General features: G+C 48.7%; 1 protein-coding gene across 3 annotated transcripts in view; it reads right to left on the bottom strand.

Moving 5' to 3' along the window:
* KAT6B (lysine acetyltransferase 6B) overlaps window positions 1–18435 on the bottom strand; it is a 183372-nt gene that overhangs the window by 12031 nt on the left and 152906 nt on the right. For all 3 annotated transcript variants that reach the window (XM_088474988.1, XM_088474990.1, XM_088474989.1), the window contains exon 16: window positions 16709–16969. In XM_088474988.1, the coding sequence (XP_088331114.1) occupies window positions 16709–16969 (261 nt within the window). The remainder of the gene's footprint in view (window positions 1–16708; window positions 16970–18435) is intronic.

Here is an 18435-nt window from a genome sequence, read left to right as displayed (position 1 = left end):
CTCATAGCTGCACACACACACACTGCCCCATATCCGCGCATACACACACACTGCCCTCATAGCCACACACGCACACACACTGCCCCATATCCGCACACACACACTGCCCCATATCCGCGCACACACACACAAACACACTGCCCCATATCCGCGCACACACACACATACACACTGCCCTCATAGCCGCACGCACACACACACACTGCCCTCATAGCCGCGCGCACACACACACACTGCCCCATATCCGCACAGACACACACTGCCCTTATAGCCACACACACACACACACTGCCCTCATAGCCCCACACGCACACACACTGCCCCATATCCACACACACACACTGCAGTCATAGCCACACACACACACTGCCCTCATAGCCCCACACGCGCACACACTGCCCCATATCCACACACACACTGCCCCATATCCGCACACACACACACTGCCCTCATAGCCCCACACGCACACACACTGCCCCATATCCGCACACACACACACACTGCCCTCATAGCCCCACACGCACACACACTGCCCCATATCCGCACACACACACACACTGCCCCATATCCGCACACACACACACTGCCCTCATAGCCCCACACGCACACACACTGCCCCATATCCACACACACACACTGCCCTCATAGCCCCACACGCACACACACTGCCCCATATCCGCACACACACACACTGCCCTCATAGCCCCACACGCACACACACTGCCCCATATCCACACACACACACTGCCCTCATAGCCACACACACACACGCACACACTGCCCCATATCCGCACACACACACTGCTCTCATAGCCACACACACACACTGCCCTCATAGCCCCACACGCACACACACTGCCCCATATCCGCACACACACACACTGCCCCATATCCGCACACACACACTGCCCTCATAGCCCCACACGCACACACACTGCCCTCATAGCCCCACACGCACACACATTGCCCCATATCCACACACACACACACACTGCAGTCATAGCCACGCACACACAGCCCTCATAGCCCCACACTGCCCCATATCCGCACACACACACACACACACTGCCCTCATAGCCACACACACGCACACACACTGCCCCATATCCGCGCACACACACACACACTGCCCTCATAGCCACACACATTCACACACTGCCCCATATCCGCACACACACACACTGCTCTTACAGCCGCACACACACACACACTGCCCCCATAGCCACACACACTGCCCTCATAGCCCCGCACGCACACACACTGCCCCATATCCGCACACACACAGACTGCCCCATATCCGCACACACACACACTGCCCTCATAGCCCCACACGCACACACACTGCCCCATATCCGCGCCCCCACACACACACACTGCCCTCATAGCCGCACGCACACTGCCCCATATCCGCACACACACTGCCCTCATAGCCACACACACACTGCCCTCATAGCCACACACACACTGCCCTCATAGCCACACACACACTGCCCTCATAGCCACACACACACTGCCCTCATAGCCACACACACACTGCCCTCATAGCCCCACACGCACACACACTGTCCCATATCCACACACACACACTGCCCTCATAGCCGCGCACACAAACACACACTGCCCTCATAGCCACACACGTACACACTGCCCCATATCCGCACACACACACTGCTCTCATAGCCGTACACACACACAGCCCTCATAGCTGCACACACACTGCTCTTATAGCCCCGCGCACACACACACAGCCCCCATATCCGCACACACACAACTGCCCTCATAGCCGCACACACACTGCCCCATATCCACACACACACACACACTGCCCTCATAGCCCCACACGCACACACACACTACCCTCATAGCCACACACACACACTGCCCCCATATCCACACACACACACTGCCCCCATAGCCGCACTCACACACACTGCCCCCATAGCCCCACACTCACATACTGCCCTCATGCCCCACACGCACACACACTGCCCTCATAGCCCCACACGCACACACACTGCCCCCATAGCGTCACACACACACTGCTCTTACAGCCGTACACACACACACTGCCCCCATAGCAGCACACACTACTCTTATAGCCGCAAACACACACACGTGGCCCCCATAGCCGCACACACACACACACACTGCCCCCATAGCCGCGCGCACACACACACACACACACTGTCCCCATAGCCTCACACACACACTGCTCTTATATCCGCACACACACACTGCCCCCATAGCCGCACACACACTGCCCCCATAATCGCACACACTGCTCTTATAGCCGCAAACACACACACACTGCCCCCATAGCCGCATATATACACAAACATGTACTGACACACACACTTATTGACACCACTTACTGACACTGACACCACGTACTGACACAGACATTCATCTATTATACATTCACACAGCACAAGACAGTCTTTATTTGTTTGCAGCAAACACCCACCCCTCCCCCACATCCTGCTGAGATTATAGCAGGAGGGTGATAGAAACATCAAACACTCCCCCCACCACCCCCCCCGCCCACAGCACCATAGTATGTGACCCAACAGGCAATGGCACTCACCTTCTATTATACTCTTTCCAAATGTCAGCATGGAGGGCATCTCAGCCTCTTCTAGGCTCCGCTCCTCTCTCTGCGTGTGACGTTACTGGTCACATGCAGCACGGCAGAGCAGGGGAGACTAGAGGAGTGCAGAGACACAGAGCAGCACCCGATAGCTGTCCAATCAATGTGCTGACAGTCTGCCGGGCAAAACAATAATATAACAAGCCTCCATTCTACAGCCCTGTCTGTGGCCCCCAGGGACCCGCCGGGCCCTAAGCGGCCACTTGGGTTGCCTGGCGGTAAATCCACACTACTGTGTGAGTGATGCAAGGGGCATGTAGAAACATCTGAGAGCATGTGGGGATCAAACAGGCATTTAAGGGGTCATTTAGGTTTCATAGCATTTGGAAAGGTCTGTGTGGCAATTACAGGACATGTGGAGAGGTCTGTGGGTATATGGGGGACATCTTATAGGCATGTAAGGGAGTGGCAGCATTCTGCGATTTAGGGGCACCAAAACAAAAATATATCTTGCCCCCCCAACCTAAAAACATTGACACCCCTGATAAGTATATTTGCTCATACACCTATTCCTTCTGCGCTATATGGCGCAAAATGCCTGGCTCTATTCCCGTGATGTGTGATTTTTGTTGCATAGGAATTGGTATAAGTTTCAGATTAAGCATACTTATACAAGCATGGTGAGTGTCGTGAGTATGGGACCTCTGCTCTGTACTTTTTGTTGAACTTTGTTACTTTTTCCTCAATTGTGCTAACTTTAACTCAATCTTGCATCTTAGTTCGCAAACCATATACTAGGTATTTAGGATTAAGTAGTACAGTCTGTGGTGTGAAGACAAGGATCGCAGTTATGCGCTATAGCTCATTTTTATGCACTATAGGCAGTAAGGGACCTTATCTAGCAAAATGACACAGTCCCACAGGACATGTCTCTCTCCAGCGTGGACAGCACGTCATCAAATAGTAGGGCTTGGTACGGGATCCCAACGGTCAGGATGCAGATGGTAAGATACTGACAGCGGCATCCTGACAAGACTATGGGGGTCATTCAGACCCGGTCGTTAGCGCCGATGCGCTCGGACCGGGTCGATGGCCCCTGTCAAAACCGGATAATTGGCGAAGACAGAATCTGTTTGCAATTGGATTCTGCGCAATGCTGTCAGTTTTTTAGTGATCCTTCCCAAAATCATACTGGCATGGCCACACACACACATAGATGCCCTTCCAGCTTAGTGCTGCTCGCTGAGTGCCCCACCGACCCTCAGACGCACAACGCAATTCAGTGGTGTTTTCCCCGCATACATACATTTAAAAGCAATGGTCCCGTAACGCAAAAAGGATAATTAAGAAATGAATGTTTTCTGTAACTATGGCTTAGTAAATGACAATTGAACTGTGTGTGGAACCATACTGATCGACTCTGTTTCTACAGCATTCCGGTGACATCAATATGAAGATCAGAACATGCGGCTATGAAATATGAATGTTAGAGAGAATATCTATTTGAAATGTTGTTTTCCATAGCAGCTTAGATTTGCATGTTGGGGGATACAAAAGGAGGTTGGAGACCTTTTGTATCCATTTGGAATTGTCCAATAAATGCCCTGTAACAGATTTCTCCAAAGGACTGGTTATTCCAGTCTAATCAATAGAGCTAGCTAGCTGAGAGTAGAAACAGTAGTCTCAGGTAACCAAAAGGATACTCCCTTTCTGATGACCTCACAGGTAAAAGGGGGCGGGAACATAGCATGCACATCCTGTGAAAACACAGTTTAGCAGACACACTTGCAGATTTTAGAGGGAAGAGAGAGGTACACTCCCTGACCAGACAACGGAAGAATGGGTCTCAGTTCCTCTGGATTGTTATAGCTGAGTATAAAATGTGCAATATTTTGCCTATTTGGGTGTCTGTAGCTATGTGGTGTTAATCTGTTATTAGCTTAGCATGGTGTGTGGTTTGTAGTTTTCTAAGGATATTCATGGGTCTGTGTTGGCATGCAGTGGATGATGTGTTGTCTGGTCTGTGCTTTTCATCTGCACTGTAGGGTACAGTGGTCTGTTGTCAGCATGCAGGAAAGGGATTGATTGTGGAATTGTGATATTTGTGAATGATTGATGCTGGTTGATTGAGATCCTCTGATGTGTTCTGTGTTGGGGCCTGCCATGTGTTCTGTGTTGGGGCCTGCCATGTGTTCTGTGTTGGGGCCTGCCATGTGTTCTGTGTTGGGGCCTGCCATGTGTTCTGTGTTGGGGCCTGCCATGTGTTCTGTGTTAGGGCCTTGCCATGTGTTCTGTGTTGGGGCCTTGCCATGTGTTCTGCGTTTGCCTTCCCATTTGTGAATGATTGATTCTGGTTGGAGAGATGAGCTTTGTGTGTGCTGTATACTCATGAATGTGATCATAGGGTGGTGTCAGTGTTGTATCGTGGAGGTTGAATTGATGGCAGCTTTGAATGGTCGTGGGTGGTTGCAGTGTGGTGTTGTGTGAGTCAGATGGGTATGTTGTCTGCGGTTTGTTGGAGATGGCTTGCCTCCATGTGGGGTGAACAAGGGAAATGGTGATTCTGCCCAGTTGTGGTGTTGTGTGGGTCAGATAGGTATATTGTCTTTGTTGTGGTTGTGGTCATTGATGGATGATTTGCGGAGTTGCAGCTTGGTGCAGGATGGAGTTTGCCTAGGGATCATGAGGCTTGCAAACAAAGGAAAACATGCGCTTCGGCCCTTCCCCCTCCCCACGGTCTAGTGACTACTGGATGAGGTCTGTAGTAGGATGGTATTGTTGTATATTGGAATCAGCTTGTGTGGTACATGTTGGAATATTAAATGGTGCAGTGTTTGCCTGATGTGTTGGCATATGATATGCAGCTTGCATATTTAACTAACTATGGCATTATGGGAGATTTCAATGAGGTAGCTTCATAATGGAGTTTGTTTGTAGACCATGCGGTTTGGACAATAGGGCAGGAAGCATTCCCAACCCCCCCCCCCCTCACACACACTCCGTCACCAGCCATCTTGAACATGTGCTCTCAGCAGACATTGATATATCTCTCATTGTATTTTAATATGTCTCTTTCTCTCTCTCTTTCTCATATTGCTCATTGTATTTTGATCTTTAATAACCGTTTCATGTATTTTAACTGTACCTTATGACCTAATGTTTGTACAATTTATTTGCGCTCATTATTAGATCATAGCGTTGTAACATCTGTACTTTTACCTGAATAATAATCTTTAGCGCTTCGGACCGCTATTCAACTGTCTCTGTATTTCATTAATGGTATAATCAAAATAGCGACATCTTGTGGTTTTAGAAGGTATAGGCAGGGTTTTGTCAGAGGTTCTAGGCAGGTGAATCTTAGAGGTTTATAGGAAGGAATATATTAAGAAGGTATTTACAAATTTAACACCCCCCACAGAGCATGCGCATGCTTGAGACCTGCTACGACCGACAGCGCCGGTCGTAGCGGGTCTCGATCCAAAGGGGGCGAGCTGTCGATGTTGATTGACAGCTCGCCCCGTTTGGAAGGCGGGCCGGGGGGGTGGCAGCCCAAATGGAGGTGTTCCCATGGGAACGCCTACCGTTTGGGGGCGGCCCCACTGACATCACTAGTGATGTCAGTGGAGAGCTTTCGGCTCTGACAGAGCCAGAAGCTCTCCGGGGCTTATGACAAGGGAGACCCTACCCTAGGGTCTCGTCATAAGCCCCGATGGTCGCGATGGTCTCTGACCATCACCGGAGCGGTCGTTAGAGCTGTGGGTGTTAACCCACAGCCTAACGACCGCAACAGAGGCGGGCAGACAGGATGCAAGTGGCCGCCCAGTTTCTGAGCGACCGCTTGCATCCTCCGACCTATATCCCGGCAGATTTAGGTAAGTATTATAACCCTAACCCTCCCCCTAATCCAGCCCTCCCGCAGCCTCACCCTAACCCTCCTGTCCCGCAGCCTAACCCTCCTGTCCCGCAGCCTCACCCTAACCTTCCTGTCCTGCAGCCTAACCGTAACCCTCTCCTTCCCCCTAATCCTAATACTTACCTATGCAATCTGTCGGTACTCTGCCACGGCGGTCAGAGGCGAATCAGGGTGATTGCTCACACTAACAAACTTTTTCGGCTCCAGAGCAGTGCTGGCAGCCGCTACCCCTTCCTGCTTACAGCAGTGTGGCCATGATCATATTCTGACCCACAGCAGTACAGCCTCTACCCGCTTCCCCCCACAGCAGTACATATGCTGCAACCATATTTATCATTGATTACTGACGTGCCAGTTGCCAGTCATGTGTTGCAAAGAACAATGTTGCAAACAAGTTGTATCATATATTATGTCTTATTTCATCCATTTTAATGAATAGGATTATTATTAATGTTTGCTTGCATGATGTACCATACTATGCAGAATTTTTAAGAGACTAGTGGCCCATTCACATCAATTCCTGGTAAAGAAAAAAAAATCCCCAAATCCTGCACACGCGCAGATTCCCAAACAACGGGAGTCTGCGATCAGCGGTGCACGCTGCATCAGGAACTAAATTACTATGGGAATGCTATACTTACGGATGTGTGCCCTGCTCTCTACTATGGTGGGTTTGGACTTATGGAGCCTGCGGAAATCCTACAGAAAGTAGGGTATTTAGATTTATGTATTTTAGCATAATTTATTGAAATAGGAGGAGTGGGGGCAGGTAATGGGAGGAGTCATGAGTAGCGAGGGGAGAAATCTGAATTTTTAAACCTACAACCCCCTCCCTAAAAGTAAAGGTCTAGATCCACCCCTGGTACTGGGCCACCAAGCTGGTAAATGCCACAGCTGTATACTGATATAAACTGTGTGTGTCACATAGATCGCTGCTAGTTACCGTGTCACATAGAGCGCTGCTAGGTACTGTGTGTGTCACACAGCGCTGCTAAATACCGTGTGTGTGCCACATAGAGCGCTGCTAGATACCGTGTGTGTGTCACACAGAGCACTGCTAGATACCATGTGTGTGTCACACAGAGCACTGCTAGATACCGTGTGTGTGTCACATAGATCGCTGCTAATTACTGTGTGTGTGTGTGTGTGTGTCACATAGAGCGCTGCTAGATACCGTGTGTGTGTCACATAGATCGCTGCGAGTTACCGTGTGTGTCACACAGAGCGCTGCTAGATACCGTGTGTGTGTCACACAGAGCACTGCTAGATACCGTGTGTGTGTCACACAGAGCACTGCTAGATACCGTGTGTGTGTCACATAGATCGCTGCTAATTACTGTGTGTGTGTGTGTGTCACATAGAGCGCTGCTAGATACCGTGTGTGTGTCACACAGAGCACTGCTAGATACCGTGTGTGTGTCACATAGATCGCTGCTAATTACTGTGTGTGTGTGTGTCACATAGAGCGCTGCTAGATACCGTGTGTGTGTCACACAGAACGCTGCTAGATACCGTGTGTGTGTCACATAGATCGCTGCGAGTTACCGTGTGTGTCACACAGAGCGCTGCTAGATACCGTGTATGTGTGTCACACAGAGCGCTGCTAGATACCGTGTGTGTGTCATACAGAGCGCTGCTAGATACCATGTGTGTGTGTCACATAGAGCGCTGCTAGATACAGTCTGTGTCACATAGAGCGCTGCTAGATACAGTGTGTGTCACATAGAGCGCTGCTAGATACAGTGTGTGTCACATAGAGCGCTGCTAGATACCGTGTGTGTCACATAGAGCGCTGCTAGATACCGTGTGTGTGTGTCACATAGAGCACTGCTAGTTACCGTGTGTGTGTCACATAGAGCACTGCTAGATACCGTGTGTGTGTCACACAGAGCACTGCTAGATACCGTGTGTGTGTCACACAGAGCACTGCTAGATACCGTGTCACATAGAGCGCTGCTAGATACCGTGTGTGTGTCACATAGATCGCTGATAGTTACCGTGTCACATAGAACGCTGCTAGATACCGTGTGTGTGTCACATAGAGCGCTGCTAGATACCGTGTGTGTCACACAGAACACTGCTAGATACCATGTGTGTGTCACACACAGCACTGCTAGATACCGTGTGTGTGTCACACAGAGCGCTGCTAGATACCGTGTGTGTCACACAGAGCGCTGCTAGATACCGTGTGTGTCACACAGAGCGCTGCTAGATACCGTGTCACATAGAGCGCTGCTAGATACTGTGTGTGTGTCACATAGATCGCTGATAGTTACCGTGTCACATAGAGTGCTGCTAGATACCGTGTGTGTCACAGAGCGCTGCTAGATACAGTGTGTGTCACATAGAGCGCTGCTAGATACCGTGTGTGTGTCACATAGAGCGCTGCTAGATACCTTGTGTGTCACATAGAGCGCTGCTAGATACCTTGTGTGTCACATAGATCGCTGCTAGATACCGTGTGCGTGTCACATAGAGCGCTGCTAGATACCGTGTGTGTGTGTCACATAGAGCGCTGATAGTTACCGTGTCACATAGAACGCTGCTAGATACCGTGTGTGTGTCACATAGAGCGCTGCTAGATACCGTGTCACATAGAACGCTGCTAGATACCGTGTGTGTGTCACATAGAGCGCTGCTAGATACAGTGTGTGTGTCACACAGAGCGCTGCTAGATACCGTGTGTGTCACACAGAGCGCTGCTAGATAACGTGTGTGTCACATAGAGCGCTGATAGTTACCGTGTCACATAGAACGCTGCTAGATACCGTGTGTGTGTCACATAGATCGCTGCCAGTTACCGTGTGTGTGTCACATAGAGCGCTGCCCGATACCATGTGTCACACAGAGCGCTGCTAGATACAGTGTGTGTAACATAGAGCGCTGCTAGATACCGTGTGTGTCACATAGAGCGCTGCTAGATACCGTGTGTGTGTCACATAGAGCGCTGCTAGATACCGTGTGTGTCACATAGAGCGCTGCTAGATACAGTGTGTCACATAGAGCGCTGCTAGATACCGTGTGTGTAACATAGAGCGCTGCTAGATACTGTGTGTGTGTCACATAGATCGCTGCAAGTTACAGTGTCACATAGAGCGCTGCTAGATACTGTGTGTGTGTCACACAGCGCTGCTAAATACCGTGTGTGTCACATAGAGCGCTGCTAGATACCGTGTGTGTGTCACACAGAGCACTGCTAGATACCATGTGTGTGTCACACACAGCACTGCTAGATACCGTGTGTGTGTCACACAGAGCGCTGCTAGATACCGTGTGTGTGTCACACAGAGCACTGCTAGATACCGTGTGTGTCACACAGAGCGCTGCTAGATACCGTGTCACATAGAGCGCTGCTAGATACTGTGTGTGTGTCACATAGATCGCTGATAGTTACCATGTCACATAGAGCGCTGCTAGATACCGTGTGTGTGTCACATAGAGCGCTGCTAGATACTGTGTGTGTCACATAGAGCGCTGCTAGATACCGTGTGTGTGTCACATAGAGCGCTGCTAGATACCGTGTGTGTCACATAGAGCGCTGCTAGATACTGTGTGTGTCACATAGATCGCTGCTAGATACCGTGTGCGTGTCACAGAGCGCTGCTAGATACCGTGTGTGTGTGTCACATAGAGCGCTGTTAGATACTGTGTGTGTGTCACACAGCGCTGCTAAATACCGTGTGTGTGTCACATAGAGCGCTGCCCGATACCTTGTGCCACACAGAGCGCTGCTAGATACAGTGTGTGTCACATAGAGCGCTGCTAGATACCGTGTGTGTCACATAGAGCGCTGCTAGATACCGTGTGTGTGTGTCACATAGAGCGCTGCTAGATACAGTGTGTGTCACATAGAGCGCTGCTAGATACAGTGTGTGTCACATAGAGCGCTGCTAGATACCGTGTGTGTCACATAGAGCGCTGCTAGATACCGTGTGTGTCACATAGAGCGCTGCTAGATACCGTGTGTGTCACATAGAGCGCTGCTAGATACCGTGTGTGTCACATAGAGCGCTGCTAGATACTGTGTGTGTGTCACATAGATCGCTGCTAGTTACCGTGTCACATAGAGCGCTGTTAGATACTGTGTGTGTGTCACACAGCGCTGCTAAATACCGTGTGTGTGTCACATAGAGCGCTGCCCGATACCTTGTGTCACACAGAGCGCTGCTAGATACAGTGTGTGTCACATAGAGCGCTGCTAGATACCGTGTGTGTCACATAGAGCGCTGCTAGATACCGTGTGTGTGTCACATAGAGCGCTGCTAGATACCGTGTGTGTCACATAGAGCGCTGCAAGATACCGTGTGTGTCACATAGACCGCTGCTAGATACAGTGTGTCACATAGAGCGCTGCTAGATACCGTGTGTGTCACATAGAGCGCTGCTAGATACTGTGTGTGTGTCACATAGATCGCTGCAAGTTACAGTGTCACATAGAGCGCTGCTAGATACTGTGTGTGTGTCACACAGCGCTGCTAAATACCGTGTGTGTCACACAGCGCTGCTAAATACCGTGTGTGTCACACAGCGCTGCTAAATACCGTGTGTGTCACATAGAGCGCTGCTAGATACCGTGTGTGTGTCACACAGAGCACTGCTAGATACCGTGTGTGTGTCACACAGAGCACTGCTAGATACCGTGTGTGTGTCACACAGAGCACTGCTAGATACCGTGTGTGTGTCACACAGAGCGCTGCTAGATACCGTGTGTGTGTCACACAGAGCGCTGCTAGATACCGTGTGTGTCACACAGAGCGCTGCTAGATACCGTGTCACATAGAGCGCTGCTAGATACTGTGTGTGTGTCACATAGATCGCTGATAGTTACCGTGTCACATAGAGCGCTGCTAGATACCGTGTGTGTGTCACATAGAGCGCTGCTAGATACTGTGTGTGTCACATAGAGCGCTGCTAGATACCGTGTGTGTGTCACATAGAGCGCTGCTAGATACCGTGTGTGTCACATAGAGCGCTGCTAGATACTGTGTGTGTCACATAGATCGCTGCTAGATACCGTGTGCGTGTCACAGAGCGCTGCTAGATACCGTGTGTGTGTGTCACATAGAGCGCTGTTAGATACTGTGTGTGTGTCACACAGCGCTGCTAAATACCGTGTGTGTGTCACATAGAGCGCTGCCCGATACCTTGTGTCACACAGAGCGCTGCTAGATACAGTGTGTGTCACATAGAGCGCTGCTAGATACCGTGTGTCACATAGAGCACTGCTAGATACCGTGTGTGTCACATAGAGCGCTACTAGATACCGTGTGTGTGTGTCACATAGAGCGCTGCTAGATACAGTGTGTGTCACATAGAGCGCTGCTAGATACAGTGTGTGTCACATAGAGCGCTGCTAGATACCGTGTGTGTCACAGAGAGCGCTGCTAGATACCGTGTGTGTGTCACATAGAGCGCTGCTAGATACCGTGTGTGTCACATAGAGCGCTGCTAGATACCGTGTGTGTCACATAGAGCGCTGCTAGATACCGTGTGTGTCACATAGAGCGCTGCTAGATACTATGTGTGTGTGTCACATAGATCGCTGCTAGTTACCGTGTCACATAGAGCGCTGTTAGATACTGTGTGTGTGTCACACAGCGCTCCTAAATACCGTGTGTCACATAGAGCGCTGCTAGATACCGTGTGTGTCACATAGAGCGCTGCTAGATACCGTGTGTGTGTGTGTCACATAGAGCACTGCTAGATACCGTGTGTGTCACATAAGAGCGCTGCTAGATACTGAGTATGTCACATAGATCGCTGCTAGTTACCGTGTCACATAGAGCGCTGTTAGATACTGTGTGTGTGTCACACAGCGCTCCTAAATACCGTGTGTGTGTCACATAGAGCGCTGCTAGATACCGTGTGTGTGTCACACAGAGCGCTGCTAGATACCGTGTGTGTCACATAGAGCGCTGCTAGATACCGTGTGTGTATGTGTCACATAAGAGCGCTGCTAGATACTGAGTATGTCACATAGATCGCTGCTAGTTACCGTGTCACAGAGCGCTGTTAGATACTGTGTGTGTGTCACACAGCGCTGCTAGATACCGTGAGTGTCACATAGAGCGCTGCTAAATACCGTGTGTGTGTCACATAGAGCGCTGCTAGATACTGTGTGTGTGTCACATAGATCGCTGATAGTTACCGTGTCGCATAGAACGCTGCTAGATACTGCGTGTGTGTCACATAGATCGCTGATAGTTACCGTGTCACATAGAGCGCTGCTAGATACCGTGTGTGTGTCACACAGAGCGCTGCTAGATACCGTGTGTGTGTGTCACATAGAGCGCTGCTAGATACCGTGTGTGTGTGTGTCACATAGAGCGCTGCTAGATACCGTGTGTGTGTCACATAGATCGCTGCCAGTTACCGTGTGTGTGTCACATAGAGCGCTGCCAGATACCATGTGTCACACAGAGCGCTGCTAGATACAGTGTGTCACATAGAGCGCTGCTAGATACCGTGTGTCTCATAGAGCGCTGCTAGATACCGTGTGTGTCAGAGCGCTGCTAGATACCGTGAGCGTCACATAGAGCGCTGCTAAATACCGTGTGTGTGTCACATAGAGCGCTGCTAGATACCGTGTGTGTGTCACATAGAGCGCTGCTAGATACCGTGTGTGTCACATAGATTGCTTCTAGATAACGTGTGTGTCACATAGAGCGCTGCTAGATACTGTGTGTGTCACATAAAGCGCTGCCAGATACCGTGTGTGTCACATAGAGCGCTGCTAGATAACGTGTGTGTCACAGAGCGCTGCCAGATACAGTGTGTGTCACACAGAGCGCTGCTAGATACAGTGTGTGTCACAGAGCGCTGCTAGATACAGTGTGTGTCACAGAGCGCTGCTAGATACAGTGTGTGTCACAGAGCGCTGCTAGATACAGTGTGTGTCACATAGAGCGCTGCTAGATACAGTGTGTGTCACAGAGCGCTGCTAGATACCGTGTGTGTCACATAGAGCGCTGCTAGATACCGTGTGTGTCACATAGAGCGCTGCTAGATAACGTGTGTGTCACATAGAGCGCTGCTAGATACCATGTGTCAGTGATTGCAGTTACACACTATAGCAGGTCATTTACGCTAGCTCCATGATAAGAATCATCCAGATGCAGCCAGGTGGCCTGTGGGGAGGTTTTCTGTCTTGTGTGTGTGGGAGCCAGATGAGCATTTTAAGGACTTGTGAAGAGTGTTAATTATACCAATATAACAACAAGACTCCCTCTCAAAATATACAAATAAACCAATGTAAAAACAACTGTTACAAGAAATAGTGGGGTACAGCAAAAAGCTAGTAACAGAGAAGAGGAAGTTGCTGAAGCTGTTGATGAATCAGAAATTCCATATTACTACCACTGATGATAGTATCACCAATGGGAAACAATGAAATGCTGTACATCCATGCTAGTGGTGGTAACTAGACAACAGGAACTAGTAAATCCCTGATAGACACAAACAGCGCTGACATAAGGAAATATCTACACCCTCACAGGTATTACTCAGCAATAGAATGTAATATGATTAAATTAATGAGGAAAGAACACATAGTAGCAGTGTGTATACATGCAGTAAGCAATCCTTGTAGATGACAGCTTTCCCAGAGTTCATAAATCCAGCACATGGAAAAAAAACTCATAGCATCAGGTGTCAGTAATTGTTGTCCCTCTCCTCCAAATGCCACATAAGCATCCCACTAGAAACTGAAAAATGTCCCTTTCAACTCCGCAGCTGCACCTCAGGGTTACAGTACACCTTGATTCCCACACATATCCTTACACTGCATCCAATGCACTGTGGTCTATATAATATCCCTGCTCCTGAAATATTCCTACCTCACATCCACTATCACCTAAACCTCGATCTTCTTACTGCTACACACTCTTGCTTTATAATTACTCACTGCCCCCTTTTTGCTTTGTTTTACTTTGCAATTATGTCCCAGCTCTAATACTCACACCAAGAAATGCTAGCAATATTAGCAGGCTGAGCAGGAGATGTATCTGTACAATGGGGTTTGACTGTACTGTAGACAATGGAATCTGCGCTATAGTGTTTGTAATATGTGACTCTCAACAGGACTTCTCCAATGGTGTTGGCAACTAACTTTTACAGTAATATCTATATGCTAAACACTTACATGGTTAAAAACATTAATGTATACATACATAAGCACTTGTTCACAGCATTTTCACCTTCTAATTACCTTTATACTGGGTTACATTTGCTATAATTTCTAAATTACCATAACAATGTCCTAGTAGTATAAGTAAGGAGAATCATTTGAAAACCAATGCAGAGAGGAACGTTGCCCATAGTAACCAAATAGAGGTTTGCTTTCATTTTCTAACCGCAATGCAAAAAACTACAAAATCTGCTTAGTTGCTATGGGCAACACCCCTATTTTTTTATTCACTGGTTTTCACAAGTGTCCCCAATTATAATATGTATAATGAGAGAAATTATACTGCATGTCTTGTTTTTATGAAGGAAAGGAAGTCAGCATATTAGTACATAGTAAGTTACCTGGACCCATAATATGTGTGCAGCTCATTTGATAGGAGCATTGCAGGAAGCCTAGGTGGATTGCAAGATGTAAAAGTGTCACACTGCTGGTAGTCGTGATGCCAAAAGAAAGGAAAATGACAGAAAGTATTGTGACCTAATTGGGGTCATATTTGTCCACCATTATTTTGCAAATGACCCGACATGAAATGGATAACGTTCTGCAATGCCATGAACTATGCAGCTTTTTGTACCTTTTGCACTTCAGGAAATTTACTTTGGAATGTCCACACTACTCTGAATAATACAACTGAAATGCTTTGGCTTGCATTACCAAACTACAGCCAGCAGAGGTCACTCTTTCCTTAATTAATATTCTCCATACTACAGTACTATTTGAAGGTCTAATCATTATGTATCTTTGTGTGCAGCATGCTTGCCATATGCTCATCACTGTCCCAGCAGCAGAATATTCTTCATTTTTGAAAAATGATGGTTTACATGCTCTATTATATGCACGATATAATAGCATAAACAACGTACAGTAGGTTATCTATCAGCTCGTGAAATTTTAGTACAGAGTATACAATGTTTCTGCAATTCAAGATATGTAAAAATTTGTTGCAGTGCCTAAAACTCCTTTCACAAAATTAAGACTGTTCTCTATCTAAAACGTAAAAGACAAAAACACCCCATTGTGGGTACTGCCAGTGGTCACCATAAAGCAAATAAACCAGTGCCATCTCCTGCCCTAATTATCTGGTGATAGACTAGCAGCCCTTTTACTCCCAGCACATGTCTACGTGGAAGCAAGCACAACTAGCTATAGATGAGACCAGGGATAGGCAACCTGTGGCACTCCAGCTGCTGTGGAACTACAAATTCCAGCATGTCCTGACAGCAGAACTGTGGCAGGACATGCTGGGATGTAGAGTGTCACAGGTTGCCTTCCCCTGGGTTAGAGTATAAGCTGTCAGCCATGTAGTACCTCCATGCGGGATGCCAGGTACAGAAGGTGAGAACATTAAACAGTAGCGTGACCTGCAGCTAAATGCACTGGCTTCCACTCTCATGCCTGCTGCACCAGACACACCTACTGGAGGGGAGTATTAGACAGTACAGGTTAGTGTAATTACATTATCCCCATCAAGATAGCTTCTTGTGCTATGACCTGTATGGTGTTAGAAGGTCTATCACCAGTCAGGATGTGGAGTGTACATATAAAACATGGCTGCTATAAGCACCAGGTAACTGTTTTGCAGTGTTACAATGGCCTCAAGCAACTATTGTGCGCCGCTGGTTCCATCTTTATCTCTGAGTAGTCTGGACTAGACGTCACTTATTCGCATGTACTTTATTGATTCTTTGGAACCGTTCCCGAGTGTCTCCCCACAATCTCCATTTTAGCACTTATTATGAGATTATTCCCAGTCTGCACGTGTGTAAGATATATGTGGTGTAATAACTCAGTACTAGCATGTAGCATACGGTATCTGATAAAACTGTGACTAGAATTGTTTAGTGAACATTTACTAAGCTTATTCATTTTAATAGCTAGAGAAATGATGACGCAGTATTACACAAATGATGTAGGCCTTTAGATCGCAGATAATGGGTTTGGAAACAGTGTTACCTATGTGGGGATAAAGCCAGACAAAACTCATAGAATAAGAACAAATTTACAGTTGTAATAAACCTGTTACCTTTCTCTTCGTCATGAGCGTTTGAGGTTTGGTTAGTATCGGGGGTGTTGCTTCTGAGCATCGCTCTTCATCTTCTTCCTCGCTGCTCCCCTTGCTTTGCTCTATAGGGTGCGCTTCCTCTGAGGCGGTTGCTGTAGGAAGCACATATGTAGCGACTGCCTCTTCCTCTGACGGCGACTGCTGGGAGTGAGTTCGGGAGGAGGAGTGAAAGTGCTGGTGTTCTCGCTCACCACAGCTTGCCTGCTCCGTAAGAAGATCCGCCTGCAGCGTTGAGAAATAGTGAGGGCCACTGTGCTGTACCATGTGCACAATATAGGTCTATGTAGAACTAATACAGAACTAACTTTCACTCAGATTTTCCTTCAAGTCCAGTTGTATCATTTCACATTCAAGTTTTGAAATCTACTCAAAATGGGCTGAGAACAGATGTGAAGGTCAGCCATGTCCTGTGCTGCCTTCCCTCAGCTACTGCCTGCATCATGTACTTGTTGGCTCTACGCAGAATGCTGAGAAACACATGCTCACGCTGGTCCTCTGCCCCCACAATGCTAGGTGACGTGATTTGCAGGAATGGGTATGAAATACTGCCGGCCGCATGGCCGGCGGTTCGATTCCCGTCAGCGGCAGCCCGACAGGAGCAGAGTGCGACGCAGCGGAAGCCTGACAGCGCTGGAAATCCCGATCGTGGATAGGTAAGTATCCACTAACCTAACCTAACCCCCCTAATCCTTCTTAGGGGTGCCTAACCCTAACCACCCCCTTCCCCGCTACCTAAACCTAAGTCCCCCGGGGGGGGTGCCTAACCCTAAGTCCCCCCCCGGGGGTGCCTAACCCTAACCCCCCCCTTCCCCTAGCCTAAACCTAACCTCCCAGGGGGGTGCCTAACCCTAAGTCCTCCCGGGAGCCCTAAACCTAACCCTCCCCCCCGCGGCTGTCCGCTCGCGGCGCCCGGCATCACTACGATCGTGATGTCGGGCGCCGGTCTCCCGGCATCGGGGGAATGCGGGCGTCTACATCTAGACGCCCGGCATTTCACCCTTGCCGGGATAAGACAGTCGGGAAGCCGGCTGCCGGTATTTAGGCAGTCGGCTTCCCGATTGCTTCCCGATTTGCATGCATTCAAAACTCTCCTAGCAGCAATTTGTTGAAGGTTTCCCTTGGTTAAAAGGAGCAGGGCTAAACAGCTTTTTATTTCATCAACCAAGAATAACTATTAAACGTATTCAACAGTTAGATCTAGTGAAACAAATATTCTTGGCTTCTCATAGATCAATTATAAAAAATATTATTATTGTAATCATATAGACACTTGCCTTTTTAGCATTATAGGAGAATGTATAGGGATACTGACATACCACTGAGCATACATAAAGCTGTTACATTACATGTGTGCTAGAAATAAGTTCATCCCAGACGCCCGGAGGAAAGTTAAAATTTGGTGCCCCCCGTCATAGCTGCTGACACTGTAATGTGGCAATTCGCATGCAGACAGGCTCTAGATAGATGAAGGCAGCAGCTGATGGTCTGATATGGAGCTCTGCACTAGTGTATGGTGGCATCTCAGGTGCCGGGAAGAGGTGCCAGGTATTGGGCGGCCGTGACGGTACACTCCAGGTACATACTTACAGCCCTAAGTGGGGTGAATATGTTGTGGACAATGGAGGAGGTGCCGCCTTCAGAGCTGGAGCCCGGCGGCAGGCGCCTCCATTGCCTCCCATAGTTCTGCC

Source organism: Taudactylus pleione, unplaced genomic scaffold (assembly GCF_031769625.1).
Source record: "Taudactylus pleione unplaced genomic scaffold, aTauple2 ptg000157l, whole genome shotgun sequence".
Classification (NCBI taxonomy): Eukaryota; Metazoa; Chordata; class Amphibia; order Anura; family Myobatrachidae; genus Taudactylus; species Taudactylus pleione.
Note: the sequence above shows the minus strand (reverse complement) of the source record. Positions and strands in the feature narration are given on the sequence as shown.